The sequence below is a fragment of the Taeniopygia guttata genome, chromosome 7, assembly GCF_048771995.1.
Source record: "Taeniopygia guttata chromosome 7, bTaeGut7.mat, whole genome shotgun sequence".
Classification (NCBI taxonomy): domain Eukaryota; kingdom Metazoa; phylum Chordata; class Aves; order Passeriformes; family Estrildidae; genus Taeniopygia; species Taeniopygia guttata.
In genome coordinates this window covers 31537865-31564889 of record NC_133032.1, presented here as the reverse complement: position 1 = coordinate 31564889, position 27025 = coordinate 31537865, and the positions used below count along the sequence as shown (strand labels likewise).

Below are 27025 nucleotides of genomic sequence, written 5' to 3'. Positions count from 1 at the left end.
ACTGTGAGGATGTTCAGAGGGTGACTGAGAACTGGTTTAGGATGGAGACAAAGCTGTTTTATGAAGTGAATGAGGAATAAAGATGATACAGCCACAATCAGTGGCACAACAGTGAGTATCCTTCAGAGATATTTACTTATCTGGGATCTGTCAAATGGAATTAGCAATACCTGCTAAGTAGTAATAACAGGATTAAAAACCTTCTCAGGGTTCAGTCATAAAATAAGTAATTCTTAATCCTTTACTTTGTCACTGATCATTTGAAGTGAAAGTTTTTACTGCATAGACAAGACAATGTGGGTATCCTCATGATTAAGAACACTAACAGCCTGAAAAGGGAGGAGAGAAGTAAAAATCATACTCCTGATCTTCAAAAATGAATGAGATTGATTTGTTTTAATTAAAGAAGATTAAATAAAATAAAATAATTTGACCAAGAAGGCTTTTTTGGTAACCTCTTGAAAGCTGCTGTTTAAATAAGAAGAGATTATCAGCTCTCAGTAAGCAGTTGCTTCCTAGGAAGAATAGAATGGTTCACTACTTAGTCTACCTGAAATGGAATCTAATAGCAATAATTTTAGTTGAGATAAATAACAAATACTTGGCTAAATTATTTAATAAACAGTTAACTCTGCCTTGGTTTTGCTTGTATTAATTTCTTTTATATTAGAAATAAAAGTGCATTTTTAGTGTGGAAGTACACATTTACAGGAAGTTCTTGTTGATGTTAGTTCAAAAGCATCTGGCATTTGATGCATCCAGCATTCTCTCATGGTTGTTTTCTTTTCCTGTTGATGTTGAATGATACATTACCTTACCAGAAATTCTCTCTACCAATATAAAGCTCAGTAAATCTTGGATTATTCAAACTGATTCAGCTATTTTTGCTTTAGTTTTGAGCTCACTGCTGAGCTTTGACTTCTGGCCATAAAGGACTTACTTACTTCCAAGTCACCACCAGTTTCCAGTAATGGTTAAAATCATTGCATTGCTCATGGTGTGTAAAAACCCTCATCCTTATAGCTTTCTGCAGCAAAAATCATGAAGTGGCTACTGCTAAAAATCATTAGTTTGGGGACTCATAGGGAAATCTATTTCAGATGGTAATTTAGAAGCAAAGGGAACAGCAGTAATAGTGACAATAAAACTTTCCTCTTTGGTTTGTATTTTCCCATAAATCGTTTATTTTGGAAGTATGAAAGAATGATAAATGACCAGGCTTTTTAAATAATCTTTGGTGGAAATACATTTACTTCCTGTTACGTTCCCTGGGACACTGTATATCATCAGTGTACAGCGCTGAAATGGTGTGACAAAAACTTCTGTGGCATTTGGCTTCTTTAGTCCTGTCACAGGTGCATTTTCTCAGTGTGAATTGAGGTGGTGCACAATCTTGCTGTTGCTTTGATTGTGATGTTAAGCTGTGGCAGTGCACACATGGCCATTGTGATTTATTGCACTTTGTCATGGAACCTGGAGCCCAGCCTCACCAAATGGGTGAACTTCGCAACAAAGTCAGCAGGGAAAGAGCAGACAAGGCTAATGAGTGGTAGTTAAAAAAGAAAAAAGAAGAATGAGGAGCCCAGACTTGGAAAATCAAGAACATTTATACAGTACACTTGAGGTAAAACATTGGTGTGTTGGTCAGAAGTCATCAGCAAGCTGACAAAAGTGAACTGGAGGCTGCTGTTTGTTTTTGCTTCTCCAGTGTGTTCTCACACCATGATATAAAGCTGAAACTTGTATTTATGATGTCTGTACTGTGCTGTATGTCCTTGCAGAAGTGTGTCTCATTTCACAGTTAGAAAACCAGATGAAAATAAATACCTTTATTCATTCAGCTGTTCTAAAACTTGTCCCCTGTATGATTTTGAAGAATGTAATAATATTTTTTAATGCGAATCGGAATATTTCAAGAGGAAAAACAATTTGAAAGGAAGGATTTGCTTGCCATAAGTATTAAAAGTTTTTTTAGTTTGTCTAATTTTATAATAAAATGGAATATGAAGACAATATTGGTGTAAACTCGTGCTGACTTATTCTGTAGACTGTTCTGAGCCTGACGAAATTATGTATTCATTGCTGAACATTCATTTATATCTACCAAAATGTTGGTTTTTCTCTCCGTCTCTCTTACCTTATCCAGATTTATATATTTGAAAATAACATCTACTATCAGCCTGATGTAAAGGGCAGCTCATTGCGCCTGACATCCTCAGGAAAAGAAGGAATTATTTTCAATGGAATTACAGACTGGTTATATGAAGGTAAGCTGGACGAATATATCTGTTTATAAAAACAGATGCAAGGTCCTTGTACAGACCCAACAGCATAAATCTGTTCATTTCAGAAAATGCTCAGGGTGGGTTTGCTTCCTTCCCTTCTCATTTTCCTGCAAGATTGCCTCGGTATCTGCTCATTCTTTGTGTTGGTTGCTGGTTTGCATATAGCAGTGTTTTCTGAGAAAGAAGAATTCATTTCAGACCAGAATGTAGCAAATGAGCTCTTGGCAGCTTGTAAAAGTGAGCAGGGAATGGGCTCAGTTGGCTGCTTTTAGGGACAACAGTCATGATCCATTTACAGTTAAAACATCCCTACAGAACAGATTTGAGTGGGGGATAGCTCAGTCTGTCTTCTACAGCCAGTACCACAGAATGTTCCTCTCTGCACCCAAAATACTTTTAACATAATGATAAATTTAAGGGAAAACACAAAAAAAGGAGCAGATTATCTAGCTTGGTATAACAGCTTAAAATGATTACACATTTCAGCTACTCTTTCTATGGGAGTCATGTATTCTATAGATAAATAGCTTAGTGTTAATTTACCTAAATTATAGAATTTTTTGTGTGAAGAATTTTTTTTAGGAGTTGTGTTAATGCCATACAGCTTGGAACTTCACCTTAAAAATGGTCTATCCACACCTCTTGGCATTGCAGTATTTATGGGCAAACAGCTCATTGTGGGGATTTTTTTCCCCAAATCTCTGCCCAAGTGAACTCTGAAGTTAAAAAGGTAATCTGCATTGCTCAGCCTGTATCTGATAGTTACCCACTTCCAAGGTTTCCATTTTTGTTTTGAAATCTTTTAATGTGGCAGCACGTTTCAAAACAAAAGAAAATTTTTTCAATGGAATGTAATTTTATATGCACTTAATAATATTAAAATCTTACATGAGAGCATGCAGATTGAAGAATTTAAACAGATATAGCTCATTGTAGTGTATCAAGTTTTTGCTAAAACAAAGTGAAATTAATAAGAGTCGCAGCCAGGAGAAGCAAAATTTGTCTCATTTGGGACTAGAAAGTTTCTCAGGTGTTGTGGGAGATGATCCCAAAGCCTTCCTTATGAAGCATGTCCTAAAGCCTTCTTTAGGCAGTGAGCCCTTCTCACTCTGAACCCCGTAGAAGTCAGGGTGAGAGGAGTTCTGGCTGCCCATGCTGGAGAACCCCAGTGTCTGTTGGCTCAGGAACTCACTGCTCCACTTTCAGCAGTTTTTTAGCAGCATCAGAAGCTGAGCAGGCTGAATATTTCCCAAGTTTGGAGATTTTCAGTCGAATCGAGCTCTCTTCCTCCTTTGACCTCATTTGTTTTCTTTTATCTTTTCATGAGATTGTTATTTGCATTTTACCTTACAAAGCATTTGGGAATAGTTTTTCTTTGTGTGAATAACCTTATTTAAATGCAAACAGTAATATTTTAAAGCAATCATAATTGTGGTTTTTTGCTATCTGATATTCACCATTCGTTCTCTGCTCTTCTCCTGTGTAAAAGATTTTAGTTTTCCAGCTAGGGAGAGAAGCATGACCTCGAATATATGACTTTGAATATAGGTCCCAGCTTCATTTCACCTAAACTTAGATAAGTCAACCCATTAAGCTGCTTCAGAACCCTCAGAATCCAATTAGCAACTTGGAGAGTCTCAATTGACAGTTTAAGTAGTTTTGTTAGGTAGTCTCTCAAATTAGGTATGCAGTCAGGCCTTTTCCCTTAGTACACTCTTCTCAATTAGTTTTCCAGCCAAACTCTTCAGAATTAAATACAAAATCCTTACTAAGCAGGCCAAAATATCAAATACATAATGAAAATTCTATTGTTTTCACAAGTGGAAGCAGAAGACTTGTACAGGGAGAATTCAGAATTGCTGAGGAGCTGCTGGGATTCCAGGGGTTTGGGTTCTCTGCCTGTGGTTGCTTCTGGTCTGTTTCTTTTGACTGTGATATACAATGACAATAAATCTAAGAAAACATTGAGTGACATTCTTGAAATTGGATTCATTTGGAAAGCAAATTAAATTTGAATAAAAATAAAGTTTTGGTTCAGATTTTCAAAGTTGCACTCCAGAAAAAGTGAACTTCCCAGGAATTAAAGCTATCCACTAGACTGAGACAAGAAAATCATAATATTGCACTCAAAAAATCATTATAAATACGACTGTGTGAAGATCTGCATGTTATCAGGTGCCACAACTCAGAGAAATGAGATATATTGAAGTTCTGTATTAAGAGAACAAAACAAATTGGCAATCCCAAAAAATACCACAAAACCCCAAATTATTTTAAATTATTTAAAATTTAACTAAACACATGTGTTGGAATGCAATAGAACTAAGCATATATCAGTAAAAATCATCTTTCATGATTTATTGATATTAGTGATGTATTGATTTATTGATGATTTATTGATGTTAGTGAAAGTATGCTTTTGAGGAAAATGCTTAAAGCTTGGTCCTTCAATGTTCCTTGTTGTGCAACCATTCAAGCAGGATGATGTGAAATTACTGAAATTACAACAGACACATTTCAAGCTGGCACAGGGAGAATAATTTGGTTTTAGCTGAACAAGTTGGACACTATATGTGAGGTTTTTTATGGAGCCTAAGGAAATCTGGTTTTGCAGAGGAGCTTCTCCATTCCCACATTGCCCACTGGTGGTCTCCAGATGGGGAAAGACTGGCCTTCCTGACCATAAATGACTCTCTGGTGCCCAACATGGTTATTCCCAGGTTCACAGGAGGTCTGTATCCAAAGGGAAAGCAGTACCCATATCCTAAGGTAAGATGTGTTCTTCTGTGTTCACTGGTAATATTCAGCCATGTGGAAAGAGTGTTTCCAGACAGCTACAGAGGCTGGTTTTGTTCATGATGCTTTGCAGGAAATAATAATTTTGTTGGGGTTTTTTTTCAGTAGATTGTAACTCCTAAGAAGAAACTATTGAGTGAGGGGACAGCAGAGAAACTAATTTAAGTAGTTTCATCACTGATATTTGGCTTGGTAAAATCAATCCAGCACCTCAGAGAGAAGGGTTTAAAGCATTTGAAGGACTGTGTAGGAAAAAAGTCCAGCCCCAGCTGCACTGGAGTCAGACACTCTGTGTGCAGAGCTCAGGGCAAGTTCCTTCACAGATGCAGAGATCTCAGTAGATTGTGCTGTTGTTAATAAATGTGACAGACTGGCAATGAATAAAATAAGCCACAATAACATATTTTCATGACTATCAAAAAGAGAAAAAAAAAATTAGAATTGTCAGTGTTGTAGAAGATTGAAAGAAGTTTGGTTTTGTTAGATTTGTTTTGGAAAGTGAAAGAACAGCCCAGACAGGGTTAATGCCTGAAATCACTTCTCATTTTCTGGGAATTTTCTGGTGAGGTGCCTCCAGATCTGCTGTTTTGATCTTCCAGCTGATCAGTTTATCCAGTCCTTGCACAAAGTGTCTGGATTCCTTTCTGACAGATCCACCTATATGGTACTCCTCTGGCATTTCAGGGAGGTTTATTCAGAGCTTTATAAGATATTCCTGTTACCTTGCTATTCCTGATGCTGCTTTTTGGGAATGAACCTTTATTCTTAAAAACTGAACAGTTAGACTGTACCAGGTACTATGAAACAATAACATACATTATATAAATAGATTATATTTGTGCTATGAAATAAAACTCTGAAATAATTTTAGGGGTAGTTTATATTAGTTGCATTGGCAAAATGCCTTGAGTGACAGAGCAAAGAATAAAATAAGGAATATTTTTAAGTCAGCTTTGTGAATGAGCAAGGAGTAATATTATTTCATTAGCAATTTAGCATAAAAGTGATACACAATACTACTTCATTAATCTCATTAATGAAAAAACATTATCTTTATTTAATGTCTCCATTTAATACAAATTTAGCTGCTCGTTAAACATCATTAATTGATAATGAAGCTGGTGGTGTAGCAACAGAGATTACAAAAAAGATTTGGCCTTAGAGTGCAACCATCAGAGAAAATTAGAACTAGGATTAAAAAATAAGATGAAACACACATGTGTCTGTGAGCACTGAAACATGCCTATCTGTGTCTGTGTACATGTCACACTCACAGACTGTATTCTTAAAAAAAAAAAGTTTTTAAAGCTTTTTTGTTTCCTAGCAGTGTCATAAACACACAAATGCCACTTCTTGTCTTCCATATCACTCAAAAATGAATGGATACAGCATTCTGACTTTATTTTGAGATAAACCCAATTTCTAACAGGAATTTTGGGGTATAGCTCAGCCTGTGAAGAGCCAAATATACAACTTTGTCATTTACTATAGTAAATCTGTAGAATCAATGATTTTTACCTTTTCTTTCCAGTATTAAACAGGGCTCAGCCCCACTGAGGAACACACTTCATGTTTTGTATCCCAAGGGTGTTATATAGTGTAATTCCTGTGCCATGAAACTGAAACTTGGGGGTGGCATGTCTAGGACAGGGACGTGGGACTCCTTGCAGCCCTCCAGAGCTTCTCTTCCTATTTCCTTTGCTTTTCCTTCACTCAGGAGCATCCCTTAGTAACAAGCCACGTTACAGGAGAAGGATGATTCCCACCTCCCTGTAGACACTCAAGATTTATCAGACTCTTCCCAGTGGGTATCTATCAAGCTGCCATGTTATTCCCCTTTAGCCACGAGAAGCATTTTGTTTCCCTGGGAGCTGGCCTGCCAAAGCAGCTGGCTCCTGGTGCAGGTCAGAAATTGAGATTTTCAGCTCAGCAAAAAAAGGGAAGGAAGACTGAGGGAAAATGGTGAAGAAAAAGAGAGGCTGGAGAGGAGGAATGCTATCCAAGACTGAGGTAGTGCAGCTTTTCAGAAGAAGGAATAGCAGCATCTGAAAAAGGCTTAGCTGGAGGCTGGATTTACCTGCAGATTTAGGAGCTGACTGTGTTTGGGTAGCTGACTTCATTGAGCTTGGCAAAGCCACTTCTAGTGCTGATCACTTGCTCTGCACAGGAAGGTCTTCCATCAGTAAAGGATGGTGAGGGAATCGCTCATTACTTTATCTGTGTGATTCATATGGCTATAAAATTAATTCTTCAGATTTAAGATATTTGAACTTTAGTAACTTTTCATTATTATAAAGAGACTGAATTATGTTAACAAATAACTCTGCTTAGCTGTCACTGATTCAGTGCCTCTAAAACTCCTATTTATTTTTTCTTTTCCAAAGGCAGGTCAAACAAACCCCTCAGTAAAGCTGTTTGTAGTTAATCTGTATGGACCAGCCCATACCCTGGAACTGATGCCACCTGACAGCTTTAAGTCAAGGTATGTAATTTAATGGTGAAATGTTTTATGTTAATTGTTCCCAAAACAATCAGGATGGCCGCTTATTCACAACTGTTACAAACAATCTTAGGCTGGTATAGCTCTCTTCTACATAAATTAAGGTACTCTAATTTATTGCAGGAATAATTTCATATTGAATTATGCCTTGCAATTATTAGTTTCAACTGAAATGCTTACTAATTGTATTAGTAAGAGAAATTATTTCGAATGAGTTGAGCATTTTGAAGTATTTTCTTTCTATTGATGGGCCACTACTAAAAAAACCTAATAAAATCTGTTGCTGTTTAATAACCCTTCATTAATTAAAACACTGCTATAAGATCTGAATGATATTTCTTGCCATCAAGATCAGCTTCTTCACTCTCCTTAATGACATTAAAGTTGAGCTTTAAATGTCAGAAAGTGCAAAGAAGTTAAGCAAGAAAGCAACATGTAAGAAAATATCCCCAAGAAAAAGATAATCTTAAAATGTTGTTTAGATGTTATGGTTGCACTTCAGAGTTTTCAGATTCATTTTGCCTCCTCAGCAGATGGAAAGTAATAGTAGACTCAAATATTAATGTTAGTATCTTAAAAATTTTTTTGTCCTCTTGAAACTGAAGCCAAATCTCTTTGCCAGTTCTTTATAAAGGTATTTTTGTTGTTTAATTGATAAAAATTCTGGCTTGCTTGTACATGAGAAGACTGAGTAAATATATTTAAACCTGGGGAAAAAAAGGTTAGTTTCTTCTTAATTTTAACTTTTAAGGTATAATTTCTGTACTGTAAAACTTAGAAAGATTGCATATTTGTTAGCCAGTTTTACTGTAAATTGTGAATTTGTGTTGGGATTTCAGTAACAGTCTTCACACTGGTCATCAACTCACATGTCCATATATCAATATATGTAGAGGTATGAGCAATGTGCTTTAAACAGACTTTTCTACAGTGAAAATCTTTGCAGTTTGTAATGATTTGGAGGGTATTTTTCTAAAGAATTAGCTTTTTAGTAAAAGCAGCAGCTACCTTTAGCAGTCAGTTTATTTCAGTGTGTTTCTGACCCTTTCATTATGGAGTTACTGGTAAATAGGTCATGGGAGTCTTTCAGAATTAAATTGAATGCTTCATTATCACATATAGTTTTAAGGATCTTTCAGGGCAGTAACATTTTTAGAAATAGTTATAGGTTATTTACTAAACTATTATTAGAAATGGTTATACAGGTCATAACCATCTGCTGTTATGGAGAGAGTTACTCCTACACAGAGAACCCACAGAAATGGGAAGGGAGGGGCAAAGAGGAGAAAGATGTTCTGTTAGTTAACCACAAAAAGTAACATTCAGATTCTCAACTTGTCCCAAATTGTGTCTGGTGTAGGACCTTTGAAGATATAAAACTGTTTCCCTGATTTTTGGAACATCTGGGAATTGATATAAGATTGAATAAATTCAATGAAAAATTAAATCAATAAATTCAACAAAAATTTCATTTTCTTCTTTTAGGGAGCCTGTAAAGGTTCTTGGTAATATTTCCCAAGTGCTATTGAGGCTGTTGTGATATAAAGATAGGGATAACTTGTAAATTTTACTCCTGAAAGTTTGATTCTGTAGAAAAATTCACCACCTACTATGCACTGTTAATGCCACAAAAAGCCTGACAGTCTTCCTTCAGATATATTGTATTTCATGCAATGACAGTTTCCCACTTGGTACTTCCATTTCATGTGTACAGTTATGTTTTCTTCAGTGACAAGGATCATTTTGTACTTTGCTTCAGTCCTGTGTCCAGAATGCAATTAATTTTTCCTCTTGGAAGTGGGGTTTTCAGGAAGATGGGGGTGTGTACAAGAGAGCCTGAGAACTGATTGCTGTTCTGCTTACATCTACATGGTAGATCTTGTTTTGCTTATGCATACATTTTTGCTCCTCAGTAAGATTAAACATCTTAAACAAAAAGAAAAAAAAAATAAATACTAGACTCAGAACACACTTGAACTCCCCATTTTTATTTATACCTGTTTTACTAGAAGTCAGATATGAAGGCCAAAGGAATCTGGACGCTGAGTTGTTCAGGTCTGTTCTGCAAACACAGCACCAGGCTGGGTGAGGTGCACTCCTGTCTCCTGCCTCTCCTGTGTGCAGCTTTGCTGCTGGTGCTGCTCAGCACCTCTGATCTAGCCAGGAGCCTTTTGAATGTATAATTAAAATCCTGTTGTCAAAGAGTAATGAGATCTCTATCAGTAATAGATTAAAAGCCCAATTATATTCAAGCTAAGCCCTTTGTTTTAAAGGGGGTCTGAGTTTTTTCCAGATAACTCCACTGTTGCACAGAACTCAGCTGGACTGTGAGAGTGCCAGCAGGGGAGAAGGGAAGGAAATAGCTGGGCTGGCATGACAGACTGCAGCATCTCTTCTCTGAACATCCCCAGCCTGACAGCCCAGCAGGATCTTGGGAGGAAGGAGGCAAATCCTCCATGGCCCAAGGGAAACCTCATGTGCCCAGTCAGGGGTGTTGAGGGACAGTCAGTCTGGCTGATATTATGAGCTGTTTGTTAAAAAAAGAAACAGGAACACATTGATAATTAGAGGGATCTCCCTTTTCTCCGAAAATCCTGTTATAAAATACTTATTATTTTATAATTTTGAAGTGGGCTCTAGTTGAACTCTAATATAAACTCTAATATTGTAGAACTTTTTTTTTTCCCTTTGGCAGCTGGACTGGATTATTTTGCAAAAAATATGTGTCATCTGAAGTTATCTGTTGTAGGAAAATACTGGCTTCTGTTGGAATTCAGTGCTTGTTTCTAAGCTGGCTGGAAAGTACACAGTTCATGTGTATTTGCAAGCATATGTCTCACAGTTGGTAAAGTTTGTGTATATATGCAAAAATTTCCCAGGGGAACATCACACTGAAGGAGTGAGCCATCCCACTTGTGGGAACACAGATGCTGGACATTTGGGTTATTTTCTCCATCCTTTAGTACTGGCACTGTCACGCAGTACAAATTCAGCATTTGAATGAACTGTATATAGGGTTTTTTTTTTCTAAAGTCTAATCTGAAATATCAATGATCTGAACATTGTGTTTTCAAATGTGTTGCTTAGGGAATATTACATCACCATGGTGAAATGGATAAGCAACACCAAGGCTGTAGTGAGATGGTTAAACAGAGCTCAGAATATCTCCATCCTTACAGTTTGTGAAACCACAACTGGAGCTTGTACCAGGGTAAGTTGTTTGGTTTTTGTGTTGTTTTGTTTGGTTTTTTTTCTTTTAAAACAAGGTCTCTTTTCAAGGTTTCTTATGCATTTTGTTTTCATATTCAGAAAAAGATATTTGGAAATCAGTTTACAGATGCAGTGGTTGCAGGCTGAATAGTCAACAGGGAGGAAATGGATGTGAGAAAATTCCAAATGTGGTGAAATGAGTTCATGCAGTTAGCAACTTTGAGTGACATTTTCAGAATTACTAAGCTTTGTTCATTCATTAGCTTCGTTGGAAGCTGCAGTTGCTGAACATCATGTACTTGGGATATAGCTAGAGCAGTGACAAGCTTGTCCTCTGACAGATATTTTCAGCTGACTGGTTCCTACTATCTCCCCCTGCAGAGTTTCATTTTAGATCTTTCTGTCTCTCACAGCTTACATACACTTAAGGATAAGGTGTAAAATTCTTATAACTCCTTCAAATTTGATTGCAGAATTTAATAACTTCAGGAAAAAAAAACCAAAAACAAACAACAAACCACTAAATTGAAAGGCAACAGGGATATTTCATTTTTGAATGTAAGCCAAACTGAAATACATTTTTCTCTTTGAATCCAGACACATTCCACCCCTGGACCCAGACTTTGACTTCTGACACTCCTGCATTACATCTCCCCATTTTCACAGTCAATCTTGCATCTTGAATGCATTTGGCTGCTTTCCCATTCTGAGTCACAATCTCTTCCCAGAACCAGCTAAAAGTATAAATATTTTCTGTACATGCTGATATCAGTACCAACAGATGCTCCAAAGCAGAGGGTATAATTTGGCAGTGTAAATGGTTATGAGTGATTAATGTTGGCCTCTGAGTCAAAAGGCTCCCATCAGTGTCTGCTACTGAAGTCAGTCATATTGAAATGTTAGAGATTATTTCCAAGCTCCTCTTCTTCTTTTGCTGCTTGCTACAGGGTGCTTTTCCTCACTCAAAAACTATGAATGAATCCCCAAAGTATGGATTAAGATTGTGACCATGGAGATTTGTTTTTTTGTGAGCCTTTTGTCTTTTTATTGAGAAAGTTGGTCCTGAACCACTGCAGCTGCTTCTGAAAGGGAAACCTTTATGTGCTCCAAGGTCAATTGGACTTGTTGGAAGTAGGTATCCAGGGAGCTGTAATCCAGGACATAATGTAACAGGGACAGACTGAGAAGTCCCACTCCAGAATATTTACAGTGCAGCAAAGGACATTTATGGGGGGTGAGGAAGGATAGGGATGCACTCTCACTGTTGTGAGCACAGCCCAGGCCTGGCTCATCCTGGGAGTTCCTACCCTGCACCCCTTGGGATAAGGTGATGCTCTTGAAATCACTGATGGATGAGGAAAGGCTAAGTATTTTGAGAATTTAGCATTGTATCACACCATTTGATTTCAGCTGTAAACCTTTTTTTCCTCTCTAGGATGTTGCACACGTCCTCAGTTACAAATAGGAATGTATAAAACCAACTGCTGCAATAGCTACAGATTTTCATTTTTCAGGCCATATATGTACAGATTCTTCTATAGCTAATAAATTTTCATTACTTCACTGTGACTATGTCAATTTGCAACAGTTGATGTGTATTATATTTTTTTCCCAACAATATGTGCATGATATTTGGTTGTTTTGTTGTTTTGTTTTTTTTTTCAAATGGCATGATGGGAAATATGAGTATGAACAATAAAACTCAATAATTTGTTTTTATTTTTTTTCCTCATCACTAATGCCACACTACAGCCCATTAAAGCACAGGATTGTGGTTTGAAAAGGTCTCACAATTTGAGCTTGATGCTGGCTGTTTGCCCAGTGTTCATGAAGGACCTAAAATGTGCAGTTGTCAGATGATGCCTAGAGGTAAAAAACAAATAGAGCTGCCTGTGCAAAGCTTCTTGATAGCTAATCAGAAAGGACTGAAATGGCATTCTTAGCTCCCCTGTGGTGTTCTACCAAAAACTCTGAATAAAGCAGCTGACTTTGTAATTAAATTATCATTTGTTTCAATGCCAGTGCCAGCAAAGAGATGAGGAGATTGTAACACAGTAGAAAAAAATGCAATTAAGTAGCTAGAGACCTCTTGCTGAATGTGGGACATATTTTTTATCTATAGCTATTCCATAAAAGCATTTTTTCTCCTATTATTTTTTTCTTTTAGAAATATGAAATGCAGTCAGATCTGTGGCTTCCTAAACAGGTACAGTATAAATGCTATTTCTGGGTGCATAATGCGTAATTGCTTCATTGTCACTTTTATTTAACTGTTATTTTATAAGCTAATAAAATCCTGAGACACCTGTGAGGGTTTGGAGGCAATATTCCCTTCAGTTTCTGGTCTGTCTGGATTCAGTTCAGTAAGCATTTAGATGAACAGCTGATTAACTACCCAAGTCTGGGATGGTGGAAGACAGACCAGATGAATCTCATTCCAGGCTTGTCCTACTTACATTGATTTGTTTCTGATTTCAAAATTATCTCAGCAAATTAAAGCAGGAGTTCAAAGATTAGAGGTCATTTGGGCTATAATTGGAATGAGAAAGTAAAATATTTCTACATTCACACCCAGAACAATATGTTTAACTAATATGTCAGCCAATTATTCCACTTTCAAATCTTCAGAAGAACTGTCCAATAACTGGATGAAACACATTCCATTTAAACTACATTTCAGGCTTCATTTTGCAATGTGCAAATGAGAAATCATTTTAACAAAAAAAACCTCAATGCTTTTATAGCAAGCCATTTCCTTTAATATTTCTGTGCAAAGCTAGACATGGAGAGATGGTATCACATCAGGCTCCAGTTTGTGATAAAACCCTGATTCAGAATAATATTTCAATGTGCTTATTTTTTCCATACAACTTTATCAAAATCAGTGGGCGTTAAACTTGCACTCAGTGAGCCCAAACCATTGAAACTTTTGTCCAACTCCTCACCGGTAGGAGTTGTCTCTGTCATTATTTGTATGTCTGTAAAGGACACTGTCCTGGAAAGTCCCCCTGCAGTAGGAATGAGAATACCAGAGGTAATTATCAGAGATTATTGTGAGTGAGAGCTCTGCAAGGGCTGTGACCCACGCTTCAGGACAGGATTGCACATGGCATGAACTATATTCAGCTTTAGCCGCCACATTTTTGTTAAACTTAGCAGAATATACTTAAAACCTAAGAATGTTTTCTCCAACTGAATTCTGAGCACGGCAAAACCAAGGAGATGAAGAAATTCAGGCTGATTTTTGTTAAGAAGTGTAATGAGAAATGTGCCAGACTAACACAGTGTCACGCTTACAGAACGAAGAGCCCGTTTTCTCCAAGGATGGCAGCAAGTTCTTCATGACTGTGCCAGTGAAGCAGGGTGGCCGTGGCGAGTTTCACCACATAGCCATGTTCATTGTGCAGGTAAGGCCCAGGTCAGGCTGCTTATGGTATCCTGCTGGTCATCTGGGACTTTTATTGTGGCCCAGGGAGAGGCCTGAACTTCACTTTAATCAGAACACTTGATTAAAGTGGCATCGTGGTCATTCGTCCTGTCCAGGTTGTTTCTCAGTGCAGTGGGAGGTATTTATAACTTCTTCCAGAATAAACACTAATTTCACTTCTCTAAATACACTATATATGCATAATTTTAAATAACAAATAATTTTAAATGTCTATTCATAACCTGCTCTTACAAAACAGTAAAGGGAGGCAATACCCAAACTTAACATTTGTGTGAAAGTTAGGACAATTTTATTACCCTTTGCAACATTTTTCAGCAGCTTCCATTTCCCAGGGTCATTACTTTTGCCAAAGAAGAATCTGAAAGAAGATAAATTTGCAGTGTGACTTTGAAGGTCACCAGTATGAAGCTGTGATGAACTAATAAAGGAAATTATGCCCTGGAACGGAACACTCCAGGGCATCTATTTAAATCATCAGAGCGTTAATCCAGGTGCTGTAACAGAGCTGTATGACATACGAGGGATTACCAAGGTACCCAAAACATCAAAATAACAGATTTGTGCCAGGCAGCTCTGTTATCTCCCTTTATGACAGTGTTCTGGTACGAACATTATTAAGTCTGAAATATGTTCACAGTGCACTGCAGACAGAACAAGAACAAAAGAGCTCTAATGACAGTTTAACCTGAAGAAACAAGAACAAAGATACTCATTCACTAGAGTAAATATATCAGGAAAGAGTCAGTGAACATAAAAGGGATCACAGACATGTCAAATTCTATTTCCCAAAGAAAACAGTAACTCAGATGACAGTCTGGTAAAGGTGTACTGATATAATAACCACATAAAAATTCACACCTGAGCAAAACCATTTAGTCAGTTGTGGTGGGTCTGCGGCTGGCCAAATGCCAGTGCACCCACTAGAATATACTTATTCATTTCCTGCTGTGAGAGAGAATTAGGAGGAAGGCAAAGCAGGCTCAAAACGTTATTAACAGTAACTAAAAGAAAGCTGGGCTGGCCCTGTTACCTGTTCCCAGGCTGGAAGGAAAAGAGAGAATTCCCGGGATTTGTTAGTTTTAAATTGTGACTCTCACAGAGGCTGATCTAGTTTTTAATTGGCTTTCTAACATGCTTATTCTCAAAGCCAGCCAGCAATTGGTTCTGCTAGGCACAGAGGAAGCTCTCAACAGCTCCTCTCAGAAAAAATCACTTCTGTGGGTGGCCCCAATGCAAAACCAGCACATCAATCAAGTCTTATTTTGGTATCTTTCACAGTATGAATAAGTACCTTTAAAATACATGAAATAATAGTGATCTAGATCTCAAAGTTTACTTGCAACATTCCCAAGGATGTTACAGATAAAATCAAGTTTGTCTTAACCTTATAGGCTCTGACATTTCTTGCTACTAAAAAGTCCAGGAAACTTGATCCTAATTCAGGAAAATGTTTAAGCAAAGATCAAGCCTATTCCTATTCAGTAAGGTAACTAAATACATTACTACTTTTAAACACATATTTAATTCCAGAATACATCTTTTAATTCCAGCAGAATAATGTTTAAAGTCACACTTCTGTTTCAGAATTTAATATTCTGTCCCTTTTCTGCAGAATTAGAGACCTGAGTATCGCACAACTCCAAACCTAAAAAATACTTTTGTTTTGCCTGCAATCAGCATGAATAAACAAATCTGAACGGTATCACCAGTGACAAATTTGGCTTTAAGAATGTAGCTGCTCCTGAGAAAAAGCAAGTTTGATATTCCATGTATCAGCCATTATTCATCAGTAAAGCAACATTCTGCGTGGTAATGGGGCTGATACAGAGCAGTAAAGGGCAGGAAATATATTTATATGATGTGTTTTACACACTGCATTAATCTGATTGTCCATTATTTCTAAAGCAAACATAGAGGCATAAAAAGTATATTAACCGTTGCACATAAAGCCCTTTGTCACATTAGGTGTTTGTCACACCTTGTGAGAGCCACAGCAGGTGCCCTGCAGAATTTAAAGCATATCTCCAGTACCCACATGGTCACAGCATTTCTGTGATGGAAAAGGGTAACTGGAGTTTGGAATGAGATCCTCATTCCTTCTCTCTGGAGTTTGGCACTGAGATCCTCATTCCTTCTCTGGTGCCACTCAGTAGAGACATCAGCCCATTGACAGAAATCAGCTTTCATGTGCAGGAAAGTTAAAACAGAACCAATCTGGACTTGCAGGGATAAAGAAGCAAATTTTCATGGCTCGCTTTGATATGATCATTGATGCTGATTTCTCAATTTAACAACAAATGCTGGTGTTCCTCAGGCTGCATTTCTTTGACTGCACTTCAGAAAAGCACGTGTCAATGACACAGAGCATGTTAGCAGAGACATCTAATTAAATCTTTATGCAGGGAGAAGCTACTGTCTGAAAGGTTGCTGTCTATCATAGATTATTTGCTTCATGAATGGAGAGGGCTGGATGTCTGGTTTATTGTTTTCTAATGCTTTTAGTAACTTATGAAATATTTAAAAGAAATTAATCTCAAAATGGGATTGAATCATGTCTTATGTATCTGGACCTTTCTTTCATGGAGTTTTGCAACTCTAGAAAATATCTTTTTTTTTCCAAACACAAAATAAGAATTATAAAGTAACTTTAATAGATCAAGGGTATAACTTTCTTCAAGCTTCATAAATTATGTATTATGGCTGTAACCTTGAAAAATAACCATGTTTATTAACGCTTGGCTGCGCTTTTTATTGCTGTTTCTTGTTAGATTCTGTGATCTTAATATTTAAATATCTATTTCAGCAGTTGCAGCTTCTCTCTCTCTAGAGAAGAAATAGTCACTTACAATAAATCACTAATATGTATTTTAATCATCCCTGGAGTCAGCACTGAATATCAGAATCTTCCTGAACAGGGAGGCCTCATCATAAACTTATGTACAGCACCTAGCACAATATCCTGATTTCATTTGGTACTTGAAAGGCTTGTCATAGAGGTGCTATGTCATTCTTTCCTTGTGGATCTGTTAGGAATCAGATCTGTTCCAAGGGGCTTGGTTCTGCCTTGCCACCTCCCAACATGTCTCATAGGATATCTTTGTGAATTTTCTTCCTTTTAGTTATTGATGCTGTAGATGTGGAGCTCAGGGCACAGTTCAGAAATACATGGATTTAAAAAAAGGCCAACCTTTTTGCCTTTATGAATTTTTGTAGGCTTTGTAACCACTGAGTATCACCTCTGGCATGTCCTCTCTTTTCTTTATAAAGTTTGTCTTGAATTTGAAAACTAAGAAAATGTATATCAAGGCCAAGCATAATAACCCTAATGCAGAAAAATCCACATAAAGTATGTCCAAACTGTGAGGGTTGAAGTTTTAATCTTCAGTAGCCCGAGCCCTGATTTTACCTTTTGCACTAGGAAACACCCTCAGATAAGCTTCTCATTTAGGGTTTTTAGATTTTAACCTATGTGTGATGGAGAATCTGCTGCAGCTTCCAGCCAGAGTTGGTTTTACCTGCATTGTTTCCTGACTTCATTGCTTGTTGACATGGGGGCAACTGAAAGAAAAATTGTGCTGAAAACCAAGATTATTTTAATGACTTTGAAAGGCTTACAGATGGGAGGGAAAGGGTAAGTGAAGTTCAGGCCTGTCAAAATGTGAGGTTTGTGGTTTAAAGATGTTATGTTGCATCTTAAAGTTTGAAAAGCTGTAATCAGTAATGACATGTGCAGGCAATCTTGCTAGGCAAAGAAGAATGTGGCAAGGTGAAAGTTAATATTTTCCATCTCTCAACAGGCTAAGAGTGAACAATTCAGTGTGAGACACCTGACATCGGGGAACTGGGAAGTTATCAAAATCCTGGCATATGATGAAAATACTCAAAAGATGTAAGCACAATTCCCTTTTTTAAGAAAAATATTCAAGTTATTAAAGTTGAATCCATTTAACTCAAAATTAAACACCAATATTTATTTCATTTTGGAGCATTACCATAACTTTGACACAACTGAGTACGTAAGGTGCAGTTTTAAGACAATGCATCTGCCATTCTTTTCCTAAATGCTTTTCTATGCAGAGGGAAAGAATCACAATGTGATATCACTTGACTCTGTATTTTTCACAATAAAAGGAATCAACACGCAGTGCAGCAGTAATAACATTTTGGTAACTTCTTTCCTGGAATCCAGACAAAAAATCATAATAAATTTTTAGTACTTGATAAAACATCACACATTTACTTCATGAAGTCTCAGAGTTTTGGGGATCTGATCCAACTCCATAAATTCAATTATTTGTAGAGATTATCAGAGCTCCTAATTCTCACCCACAGACAACTCTTTCCCCAGCCCATCTTAGTGACAGAATGGAAGGAAATGCCATGCATATTTGGTGCTTTTGGGGAGGAGTTTAGAACTAACACAAAATGTCTGAAGGCTTCACTTGACTTCAGTGGATCTTGCTAAATTTTCACTTTTATCTGTCCATGGTAAAAAATACACAAGCATATCTAATTCTCATTTGCTTTACAATAAATGATATTTCAACAAGAACTTTTTTGAGGCTGCAATAAGTCCCATCTTTTCCAGTGGTACTGAAGAAAACGTTTTTTTACAAGACTTTCTATAGATTTTGAAAATATATCCATAGAGAATTTCCTGGTATTTCTGCAGGGCCCAGGGTAAAAATGATGTCTGGATGCCGTCAGGCTGCAGAGAGGTGACAGATGTCCCGTGAGCTGTCTCAGCCACTTGAGGGGATTGCCTTGGTCTCCTTCTGCCCTCAAGCAGAAACTTTGTGGGGATCTCATCAGGGAAACACCAAGGGCTTGTCTTGGTGTTCTTCAAAATCTCTTTCTACCCATGCAAAGCAGATAGAAGAAAATGTTGGTTTACAGCTCAAAAAGGCTCTCAGATCTCATAAGACTTACTGTAATATATGACATAATTTCACTGTGATTTTTATCTGCTACTTGGGTTTATATTGCAAACTCTTGGAGTGAAGCAGAAACTTTATCTTCTGTATTTTTAATATGCAGAGAGGTGTCCTGGTTGCTACTGAAGCTCCTGGGCATCACACAAATTAAAAACATGAAATCCTAAAATCCTATTTTCATCAAGGTTTTAACAGGAAATTGTATAGCTTCTGAAATAGCCAATCTGTGTATTGGATCTAAGTTTTTTCTTGGAACTTGAGTTTATATATAAGTATTTGATTTTTGTGGATGTTTGTGAACTTTTGATTTTTAAAAATATTCCTTATGGTGTCTCTCACTTCTCTAAACACTACCTAAATCAGACAGTTTACTAAACTGAGTTTTAATTTTTTTCCTCTTTTGGACACAGTTATTTCTTAAGCACTGAAGAGTCACCAAGAGGAAGACAGCTACACAGGTAAGAGCTACATGGAGCTGTGTTATCAGCTTCTTCATCCCAAGCCATAAGTGCTATGGTGCTTGGGTAATCATTTACACTGTGTAAAAATTAGTATGTGTGAGCTGTAACAAATAAACTGCCACAGCTTTTCAAAATTAAAATTGCCATTTTCTGAAAAATGGAAAAGTTTCTAACAAAAAATGGTTTTATTGCTTACATATTCACTATTCATTTATAAGCATCTAAAAAGTGAAACCTAAATGCAAAAATTTAACGTCTGTGTTTTACTAAATAAAAATATTTATAGGGTTTAATCATGCAACTTAAAGTGTGGGGGCAAATCACCTTATTTTCAGTGCTTAAATCTGAGGTTAGTGAGGTTTTCATTGTTTCCTACTGATACTGATGTTTCTTCCCAGCACTTTGAGTTACTGCAGTGCCAGTGGTGCTTTGGGCAGCTTTTGGATCCTGTTCACATAGCCAAGTTTGCTTTGTTGTATTTTATTCCAATACAAAATGTTTCTGATCATTTTCTTCCCCCAGTGTATCGACAGTGGGGTCACTGAACCGCCAGTGTCTCTCGTGTACCTTCCTGAAGGAGCAGTGCACCTACTTCAGTGCAAAGTTCAGCCCCATGAACAGGCATTTTCTCCTGCACTGTAAAGGTGAGGCAAATGCACAGGGTGCAATGCTGCTTGCTTCTGAATTAATTGAATTAATGTGTTCCTTGAGATGGGCGTTAGGCTGGACTCTGACATGCAGGTCAGCAGTGGATTACTTGATGCTCTGTACAAAGCCTATTCTAAGTAAAGATATTATGGAAATTATTAAAGTAAGGATGTTCTGCTAAATTCTGAGTGATGTCAGAATGCTGCTTCAATCCTGACCCCTCTGTCCAAGTAAAGGACATCAACTTATATTCACCCTAAATAGAAATCCTTCAGAAAAAAAATCAGAATATTGGTGATGGTACTGTGGTTTGTAACAGTTTATTATTTTATATATTGGAATTGATCTTGTGTGACTATACCTCGTTAAAAAATGAGGATCTGTGTTCTTTAGCAGTGTTTGTCCACATGTATCTGCAGTGTATCTATACACCCCCATAATTATGTGTATGGGTGTATACAGCTGTGGTTTAATCCCCAGAGACAGATCTTCTAGACCAGTGCAATTGTAATAAATACCTCAGAGTGTTTTACTGTTAGCTGCATTTCAGTAGCATTAAATGGCACCAGTTGGCTTCAGAATTTCTGTATAAACAAAAAATTAAAACCATCCCACACAGAGAAAGTTGTAATGTACACATAGGAAATAAATACTGATATATAAGTGATATAAAAAGGTTCAGAAAAGCATGAGACAGTGCATAATAAATTACATAGGCAGATCTGTTGTCCTTGAAACTTACAAAACTTTACAGACATCATCCTCACAGTATTTTTTAATAGCTAGGATCAGAGTGAAAAGAGTAGAGGACAATTCATCTGAAATACATATGAATAGCTCATTTTATATTCATGCTTTTTCTCTATTTCTTTCACAACTCTACTATTTTTTTCCCCCCACACAAATAAAATACCTGCTGACTTGAGCACTGAATGTATCCAAACAAGGAAACTATGAATATATATTGGCTAAAATAAGGGATTTGTTTTCAGTTTTGTTGTTTTGGGTTGGTTTTTTGTGGAAATTCACCTACAGTACATAGCTGATTAGAAGAAGAATGTACAGATTGTATGGTTTATACATGGTTAAATCTGCAGCAGAAGTGATGGAGCTAATCTTGAGGTCCTTCTCCGAGTAATGAGCTCCTCATGCTTTAGGCAGAGTTTTCCCTTGTGCTTGGCATAATCCCTATGGGGTAAGTCTCAGATTCTTGCAGGAGAGAGGGTTGATAAATTGGGAAGAGTTTTTTGCCCTGAATCAGCAATGTGCCGGGGTCCAAAAGCAGCTTGTTACTGTTTCAGCAAAATATATTCAGCCTGTAATTTCTAATGTGCTTCTTTGATATAAAAATGTGGATGCCAGTAGGAGGTTGTGTATGTGATTACTCATGAGCTCACGACTTTCAGTGACTTTGGCAGTTCTCTGTTTGAGCTGGGAAGGCTGGAGATCATCTCCCAGGATTAAACCTACACTCCACTGAGCTGCAGTAGACTACCCCGAGCTGTTAATAAACCACTGTCATTAATTTTTTCTGCCTCTAACATTAATGTAGAGCTAATGCTGGCTGGGAGTTGTTCTGGGTCTTCTGTGTTTCCTCAGAGCTTGGCAGGTACAGCAGCAGCGTGGCCCCCGTGGGGTGCCAGGGCCCTGGGCTGGGCTGGGCTGGGCATTTGGCAGTCTCAACACTGATGGCAAGGTCACTGTAGAGCTGACACCAAGATTCTGCTTGTGAGAGTATGAGCAAACTGCTTCCAGGAGACAAATGGCACATCTGCTGTGTGTGTGCACACACGTTATCCCACAGCAAAAAGCCTTCACCCAATTCTTACAAAAAGAATTTGCCCAACAAAACCCTTGGGGGTCTCTGGACTGGTTCTCTCTGTATAAGCTGCAATTCTTCAACCTCCTGTTTACCCACAAGCACCTTTATTAGGATAGTATTTTTTCTTCTCAGTTTCCCTCAGCCTGGAGATCTCTCTTATTTTCCCAGCTGTATCCATCTCCAGAGACTCTCCTGAGTGAGGATTTATTTCTTGCCTGGTAGATGGAGGACTGGCTCCTCAGCATCCTTTGCACTTACTTTCCACACTGCTTGGGGAATTTTCCTTTAGTACTTCACAAACAATAGCTAGATATTTTTCTCTCCACTCAAATTAAATCATTTAGAAAGGGAGTAATTGTTTCTCCCCTTTTATACAGCAGGAAATAAGCTGTGGGTTGGAAGAGGTCAATGCGAAATCCAAATGTTGTGCTTTGCTCTGATGCACTGTAACACAATGCCTCTGACACAAATTTGTCTTTTTTTCCCCCTCTGATCAGTGTTTTAATCTACTGCAATCTCCCTTTTTTCAAAATGTCATTATCCTTCCATCTTTTAGTATGACAAATAGAGATAGGCTGGAAAATGCTGGTGCTTTCCTGCTCAGAAGTGGTCTTTCTTAAATAAGAATTGAAAGCAAAATACAGATGTAAAAAGTGCTGGAAATAAAAACAAACCAAAGCAAAAGAGACATCTTATGAAATTATCTTTTTAGAGAGCTAAGGCAGAAAGCTGTGATTTGTCAACCATTTACCTGTAAGATTTTTGTCAATTGTCCCCCTTGAGGGAGAGAAAGAAACTGATAAAAAGCTTCAGTGAAGGCTGTGAATGTCATCATGCTATTTATTTCAGGTATTTACATTTCCCTAGGCTCATGCCGTAATTAATTGAGAGAGACAACCTCTCAAAACACATAAATTAAGCTCTGTCTCTTCACTCTCAAAGGGAATCTTGTTTTTTTTCTCAAAAAGAGAGTTGTAACTCCTAATTTTAAAGGTGCCATGCCTTCATCTGCCATGGGGTCCTCAGGGACTTCAGCTTTTCTGCATTGTTCTTCCTCACCCAATAGTGACTGAATGCTTGTAATTTAAACACTGAGGTAAAACAGAGCTTCTGGTGTGTAAATTCCATGTTGGGGGTGGGGACACAATATTTCTTTGCAGGTTTACACTGGTGGGGATCTTCAGAGCAGGGACAGCAGAATCAGCCACTTGTGAATATGCTGAATGCTTGGTCATGCCAGTTTCACATGCCACCATGTGCATTTGCACAGTAGCTGTTGGCATGAATTATTCCTGATTTTTAGTTTCTTAGTGGTACAGTGAAAGTAAAGTATGTGAAATAGGATTAGACTACATCACACCTAGATTTAACTTTGATGCTGTTGGTTTTGCAGAGTTGGCATAGCAAGGGACCTTCTTAAACAGATAATTATGTGAAATATATTTTTTCAACACATTTTTATAGAGAAATTAAGTGGATATTATCATTAATTCATTTCTCAGTCAACCTAGTTTCTGAATGTCAAACTGCTATATTTTAAACAGTACCATTAAATGCATCCATAATTTTTTTATTCATCACTTAAAACTAAAACATGGAGATTATTAAAAAAAGAAAAGGAATGCCACTTCTGGATGCAGGGTCTGGGCTGCTGAACAGGCAAAAAGCAGTGGCTGTTCCACACTTTGTTGGTCCAGCCTGTGTCATTTCCAAGAGGTACCAGTGGAGTTCCTGCTGTGCTTGAAGGGAATTGTGTGTTTGGAGCTTCCAGGATCCTGTCCTGTGTGGTAACTGGTGCTCCCATTCCTTGGCACTGAACTACAGAGCACAAAGTACCTGACCCTTCCTCTGTTTTTCTTTTCTCCTCTACACAGGACCAGGTGTTCCAGTTGTAAGTGTGCACAGGACAAGTAATACTGCAAGTGAGTATACCTTATGAAAGCAGTAAGTTTTCTTATCTTTAATTTCACTGGGGAGTGTGTGAAAGGGGAAAGTGAGCACATGAAAATGTCATGCAAGTACATGAAAACTAATTCATATAAAGTGCTATTAATTACCTTTTAGCAACATCCACATCAGCAAATGGTAAGGAAAGCAGTTAATCAAACCTTTCCAGATTTTTAGATATCTTTTGGACTAAATGCATGTGACTCATCTTCTCTTTACACTTGAGTAAATTAGATGGCAGGTTGGTCTTCATCCTTTTCACTTCCTATGTAGATCATGCTGCCAAAACACCTTCTGTGTTTTTAGAGATGTTTTTAAAGTTTCAATCCAATTATGTTGAAGTCAGGTACAGTCCTTGGATGATTGATCATAAAAGCTGACCTACATATGGTGATCCAGTCCTTCTCTTCTATTTCTCAAGCCAGAACAACTCCACTGACATTTTTAATGAAGACAAATCCAATAATAAAGGCTTTTTAGGATGGTTTTCTATACCTCTATTTGTCAAGTTTTACTCATTATTTTCTTGTGTATTAATGCCAGTATTTACTGTTACTGTTTCCTGGCTGATGAGGTGCTTTTTAGTGGAAGACTGTCCTTCAGCAGTTGAATTTTCCTGGTGATGCAGCAGAGGTAACAACTCTGCCAGCTCCAGCTCCACTGGCACGGAGGTGTGGATTACAGGAATGGGGGACAGCTTTTCATACAAAAGCACTAAACTAACTCTTACATATCCTCATTTCATTAATGGGATTATCCTCAGGATTTTTCTCAGAATACAGAAATCCTGAACTGTACCTGTCTGTATCCCCTTTGTCCTGAGCCAGTTGTATTAGCTGTGCTGGCTAAATATTGAACAGATGTTCAGTGGAGCTAACCTTGCATGTTGAAGTACCATCCTGATAAACAGTGATATGAAGTGTTAATTAATATCTGCACTTTAATTTTTTTTTTTAAATTTTTCCTTTTTTCTGAATGGCATTATTTGTTTGAAAAGCCCAGTTCCACAGCACACCCAGGGCAGGGAGTTTTTTATCCAGCTCAGTAAAGGGTAGCTATTGCTTAAATAAATGTGTTTTAGCCTTCTGTGGAGCTCCTCAATTCTGTGAAGGCAGGCTCTTTATTACCTGCATCTAAAGTACTATGGGGTGTGAATTACTGAAATGGAGATTTATGTGCAGCACCTTAGAGTAAAATAAAACAAGTCAGGATAGAAGGACGTTGTTTGTTGTAACAACAAAAAGCCAAATAATAAGAGAGATAATTTACCATTAGTGTTTCAGTGCAAGATTAGATTATCCTCTTCAATTCATAAAGGAATGATTAAGGATTATTTCAATTATTCCATCCTCAGACTATAATTATACCATTTTGGTTGACTGCCCAGAAGAAGCATTCTCCTCAGATTATCTGTTTTGGCCCTAAGTGAAGAGTTTTTAATTTAATTTTAAAAATCTAAATTTTGGAAGCAAGATGGGTAATTTGAGTTAAAAAAAAATAAAGAACAAATTAGCCGTTCTTTCATGTGTAAAAAGGGTTGCTTCAAATTACTCTGCAGCTTTAAACCAAGCTGTTGGTCTTGCTCTTGGCTGAAGTGCAGAAGACAATGCAGTGACCACATTTACCTGTGCTGGCTAAATATTGCTTTGGAATAGGTGATACTGGGGAAAAGGTTGCCTGCATGAGGCCTGGGATATTGCCCAGCAGAGCAGCCTCGTGCTGCTACAGAGATTTGTCAGAGATGCTGATGTTCATGTTGGTCATCAGAAATTTCCTTGGTAGTGATTAACAAAAACAAAGCCCTCCAAAGCCAAAAGATGGAAATTGCTGTGTATCTCTTTGAACTGAAAAGTTGTTGCATTATAAAAAAAAAGTATTTAGAGAAGGAATTAATTTACAATTTTTATTGCAAGATTAATTTGCAGGATCATTGCGCATTTGTCTTTTTTGTTAAATTTTTTTGAATTTTGATGTATCTCTGGTGTGATGATTCTCTATGCCTTTCAACATGTTTTTTCTTCCTTTTTCTAGAGTTTTATATTTTGGAAAATAACCCTGTATTGAAGGAAGTTGTTTTTAAGAAAAAGAATTACAAGACAGAAATCAAAATGCTTCACATTGAGGATTACGGTAAATCTGGCAAAATGTTATTTTAGCAAGCCAAAATCTTTCTTTCAATGTTACTGTTTTTTATCTGTGTAACTACCAGCCTTTAATGTTTTGCTCTTTTCTTAAAAGAATTCCCTTTACAGTTGTCACTGCCAAAAGATTTCACGGATCGAAACCAGTATGCCCTTCTATTAATAATGTAAGTATCTGTTTGGAATCACTCAAAATAATAAAAAAGGGCTTCACAGAAAAGATGTAAATCTGAAATTAGAGGGGTTTTTTATTTGGTTTTTTTACCTTTTGTAGGAAAAAATATCTCATGGATTTGAGTTGAGAAATCAAAAGGTTTGTTCTTGGGAAGATTTTATGACAGGTGGTGTCTGGTAGAGATGCCTGGGTTTTTTTGTGCTAGTCAAACCTGACTGTGCTTTGCTGTACTTTCATGTGGAGGCACTGATGTTTCTGATGGTGTAGCTTTGAGTAGTCCTGTGGTGTTTCCTGGACTCTTACTGATCCTGCCCACAGAGCATCTCGCTCAGAGTATGTGCTCCTTTTTATCCCTGAGAGAAATGAGTAGAGCTTCCAGGAGGGGCTCAGTTGAGATGCATAAAGCAAAACTGCTTTTAGGAACACCAGGATAAAATAAAAGTTACTTTTGATCATCAGTGGCTGAGGGTGTGATAGGTATATCCAAAGTCTATGGAGTTTTGTAGAAATGCTGCATGGGAGAAGGATGGTATTCTCTGGAACCCTGTGCTGTTCCTTTAAAAGGAGATGGGATGTGTGTTTCTTGCAGGGAGAGTCAGCCTTTAAGCTGAGTGTCTGCACATGTGTAGCAGAGGAAAAGAACAGAGACATGAGAGTG

General features: G+C 37.5%; 1 protein-coding gene across 3 annotated transcripts in view; it reads left to right on the top strand.

The window, feature by feature from the left end:
• The window catches only part of DPP10 (dipeptidyl peptidase like 10), a 434900-nt gene that overhangs the window by 391048 nt on the left and 16827 nt on the right, over positions 1 to 27025 (top strand). For all 3 annotated transcript variants that reach the window (XM_030278047.4, XM_030278048.4, XM_072931689.1), the window contains 12 exons: positions 2147 to 2267; positions 4900 to 5054; positions 7466 to 7563; positions 10669 to 10792; positions 12959 to 12997; positions 14091 to 14198; positions 18037 to 18128; positions 19584 to 19631; positions 20157 to 20278; positions 23979 to 24026; positions 26083 to 26181; positions 26290 to 26359. In XM_030278047.4, coding sequence (XP_030133907.4) covers positions 2147 to 2267; positions 4900 to 5054; positions 7466 to 7563; positions 10669 to 10792; positions 12959 to 12997; positions 14091 to 14198; positions 18037 to 18128; positions 19584 to 19631; positions 20157 to 20278; positions 23979 to 24026; positions 26083 to 26181; positions 26290 to 26359 — 1124 coding nt within the window. The remainder of the gene's footprint in view (positions 1 to 2146; positions 2268 to 4899; positions 5055 to 7465; positions 7564 to 10668; positions 10793 to 12958; positions 12998 to 14090; positions 14199 to 18036; positions 18129 to 19583; positions 19632 to 20156; positions 20279 to 23978; positions 24027 to 26082; positions 26182 to 26289; positions 26360 to 27025) is intronic.